General features: G+C 32.8%; 1 protein-coding gene across 1 annotated transcript in view; it reads left to right on the top strand.

The window, feature by feature from the left end:
- The window catches only part of LOC107699732 (serine incorporator 5), a 45,451-nt gene extending 43,277 nt beyond the window's left edge, over positions 1–2,174 (top strand). The window contains exon 12 of the mRNA XM_016501074.1: positions 114–2,174. Coding sequence (XP_016356560.1) covers positions 114–258 — 145 coding nt within the window. The 3' untranslated portion in view covers positions 259–2,174. The remainder of the gene's footprint in view (positions 1–113) is intronic.
- The last annotated feature ends 943 nt before the right edge of the window (positions 2,175–3,117 follow it).

The following is a 3,117-nucleotide window of genomic DNA, read 5'->3' as shown; positions in this document are numbered from 1 at the left end:
CACACACACACATATATATATATATATATATATATATATATATGAGGGCGAGTAATTAATGACAGAATTTTTATTTTTAAGTGTAATATGCACATAATCCTGTCTCTCTGCAGTTATGAGAACGCAAAGATCGAGAGGCTGCTGGAGGGGAGCTGGTCAGTGTTCTGGATCAAGATGGCATCCTGTTGGGTCTGTTTATTTCTGTACATGTGGACCCTGGTGGTCCCCATGCTCTTCCCAAAGAGATTCCAAGCCTAGAAACCCTTCACACATGATCCAGTATCACCACTGTCCATTTAAAACTACTGTGTGTGTGTTTGTGTGAGAGTGTTTTGTTTGTTTTTAATGTTTTTTTTATTTGATTTGTTTTACTAGTTTTAGTATAGTAATGGCTTTTGATTTCTCAAAAGCTGCTTATGTTTTATGTCTCTAAATAGGTTTTCATGAAAATTTGTTACAGAAATCATGTTACGGTTACTCCCATGCTGATGTAGGGCTCTTGTTTTCCTTATAACATGAAGGTATGAAAACAAAGCATTACTCAGGCTCACACGTCACCTGTAAGTGTCTTGCTTGTTACACTTTTATTTTGGTAGCTGAAGAATTCTATGCAAATCAACAAACCATCTGTGATTTTCATTCATTTATTTGTCTGCCTTTTTAAAAGGTCTTTTCATTTCAGGGTGTTTCACTAAGGTAACAAGACTTCCTATTTGAGTAAATGTACATATTTATTTGATCGAAATATCTCTTCTCAGTAGGTAGGAAAGTGCTGCCTTGCAAAACCAGAACACTATACCACCAGTTGCACTCTTGGAAACATGATTGAAACCAGCTGAGAAATTACTGTGCAAGATTATCCCTGTACATATATGTGAATAAAAGTACTCATATGAGATGTCATGTTACTGCATTTATTGAAGCACCCTAATAACTTCCTTATAGGACCACACCAAAACAATATTTCCAAATAAGTCCGCAACATTCCTCAAGTTTCCTATCTCTTGGCTTCATCGTAAATCTCAGGTAGTGATGAATTCCACATGCTGTTTTCCAGTGAATCACCATTGTAAGGAAAGCATGTGACTGCCATTCCCAGTAAATGTTTTTATGTTGATTTGGAATGGACGGGCAAAGCCAAGGCCACATCGTTATGCCCCAAAAACCCAAACTGCCACACAGATAGTTATACGGCCAACAGCAACACTGACGCTATAGATTTTTCGTTCTTATTTTTCGATTTTTGTTACAATTTAAATGGTGCTTTAGACCATGGATGTCCTATAATATTTGATTCCAGCTCATGCACTAGACTTGCAAGCATGTAATTTGTCAAAGAACGAGTTTGTACGATCTTTTATACTTAAAAAGCATTGTTACAGCTATTCTATTTAATCTTTCAGAGGTTTTTGTTGCTATAAGTGCATGTGTTTGTGGTGTTCAGTTTAAGTTTACAGGAGCTGTCTGTATTAGACATAATGCAGCACTTCTGATGCTCCCTGGTAGAAAAAAGTGTTGAAGTGTTGTCGATGAAGGAAATACAATCTAGAACTGGAATTCTTTGACATTTTTATGGTTATTTCCTGTGTAGCAGTTGTAGCTGTCCTACATGTTTTGACAAACCAAAATCTCTCTTATTAGAATTCGAGCTGGCGTGTCTTTATATTCCTGGTGATGGTGATGTTTTTGGCCTTTATATAAATCAAAATTCGCAAATAGTTAATGATTGCCTTAAACACTACTTGCTACAACTGCATTAAGCTATAAGCATACTGTTTATGTAAACTAAACAATTTGATGCTCAGTATTTGGTTTAACTCTGTGTTTGTCTGGATTAAACATTATGCTTTCCTTTATTTACAAATATGCTGAACATAAAGGTGACATTTGATTGCAATATGTGCTTTATGTAAATAGTCCATTGTAAAGATGACCACTAGATATACTCATAATGTTGCAAAAAATGTAATCTTGCGCTTTGTGTTGTTGTTTCACTCATTTTGCATGAAGACATTACAATCCAAAAATATGTACAGTAAGTTTACAAAACTCTTGTCCTCATTTATATGCATTGATTTTCTTTATTATTATTTACTTTTTCCCATCATTTCAATACATTCCATGAAAGGAAGTCATATGAGTTTAATTGCTGCAGGATCAATATTCTTTTTAGTGTTTTTATTGATATTGCCAGTTCTTTCAATAAAAAAGACAAATGAATAAAATGGTGTTGTCTATTACATTATTTAATGTTTTAAAGGGGTCATATGATACTGCTAAAAAGAACATTATTTTGTGTGTTTGGTGTAATGAAATGTGTTTATGTGGTTTAAGGTTCAAAAAACACATTATTTTCCGCATACTGTAGACTTTAGTCTTTGCAACTTTACAGATCTTCTTTATGCACCAAGAGCTTGTAACACTCCAAAGAGAAAGAAAAAATTGAAATCGCATCATATGACCCCTTTAATATATGGAAGTTTTGTAATTTGTAGTTAACAAATTATAACAGTAATAGCTAACACGTATACTATATGAAAATGAGACTTAATTGTGTATAAAATTAGAGGTGTGATTTATGGTGAAACAACCTTCATGGGGCTTGCAAAATAAAACCAGTCAATGTTAAACATCAGTCACCGGTTTCTCAAGCAACGCCTCACAAAAGACTTCCAGTATACAGGACAAGTTGTATGGAGCATTTTAATGTTTGCTTTTTTATTTATTTATTTATTTTTTCATTGTACTTTAATAAAGTTTTTGAAAGAAGTCTCTTATGCTCACCAAGGAATTCATTTAATCAAATTTTAAATTAACTTTTCTTTTTAAATATATATTAATTTATTCCTATGATGGGAATGCTGAAAACATTTATACTGACCCCAAACTTTTTTAATTTTTTTTTTTTTTTTATTTTATCTTGATTTTTTTTTTGGCGCAACACAGCTTTTTGGGTTGTTTTATTTTTACATTTTTGTTTAAGCTATCACTGTAAGATTACAAGTGTATGACATTTTCCACCAGGTTCGAGCACAAAACTTAAATTTAAATGTATTTGTTCAGTTTATTAATATTAAAACAATTAGTGAGTTTTTAGTAGCACACAAGCTTTGCTCT

The sequence above is a fragment of the Sinocyclocheilus anshuiensis genome, unplaced genomic scaffold, assembly GCF_001515605.1.
Source record: "Sinocyclocheilus anshuiensis isolate Anshui unplaced genomic scaffold, SAMN03320099.WGS_v1.1 scaffold278, whole genome shotgun sequence".
Lineage (NCBI taxonomy): Eukaryota > Metazoa > Chordata > Actinopteri > Cypriniformes > Cyprinidae > Sinocyclocheilus > Sinocyclocheilus anshuiensis.
The sequence above is the reverse complement of the archived record's forward strand: the minus strand, read 5'-3'. Positions and strand labels throughout refer to the sequence as shown.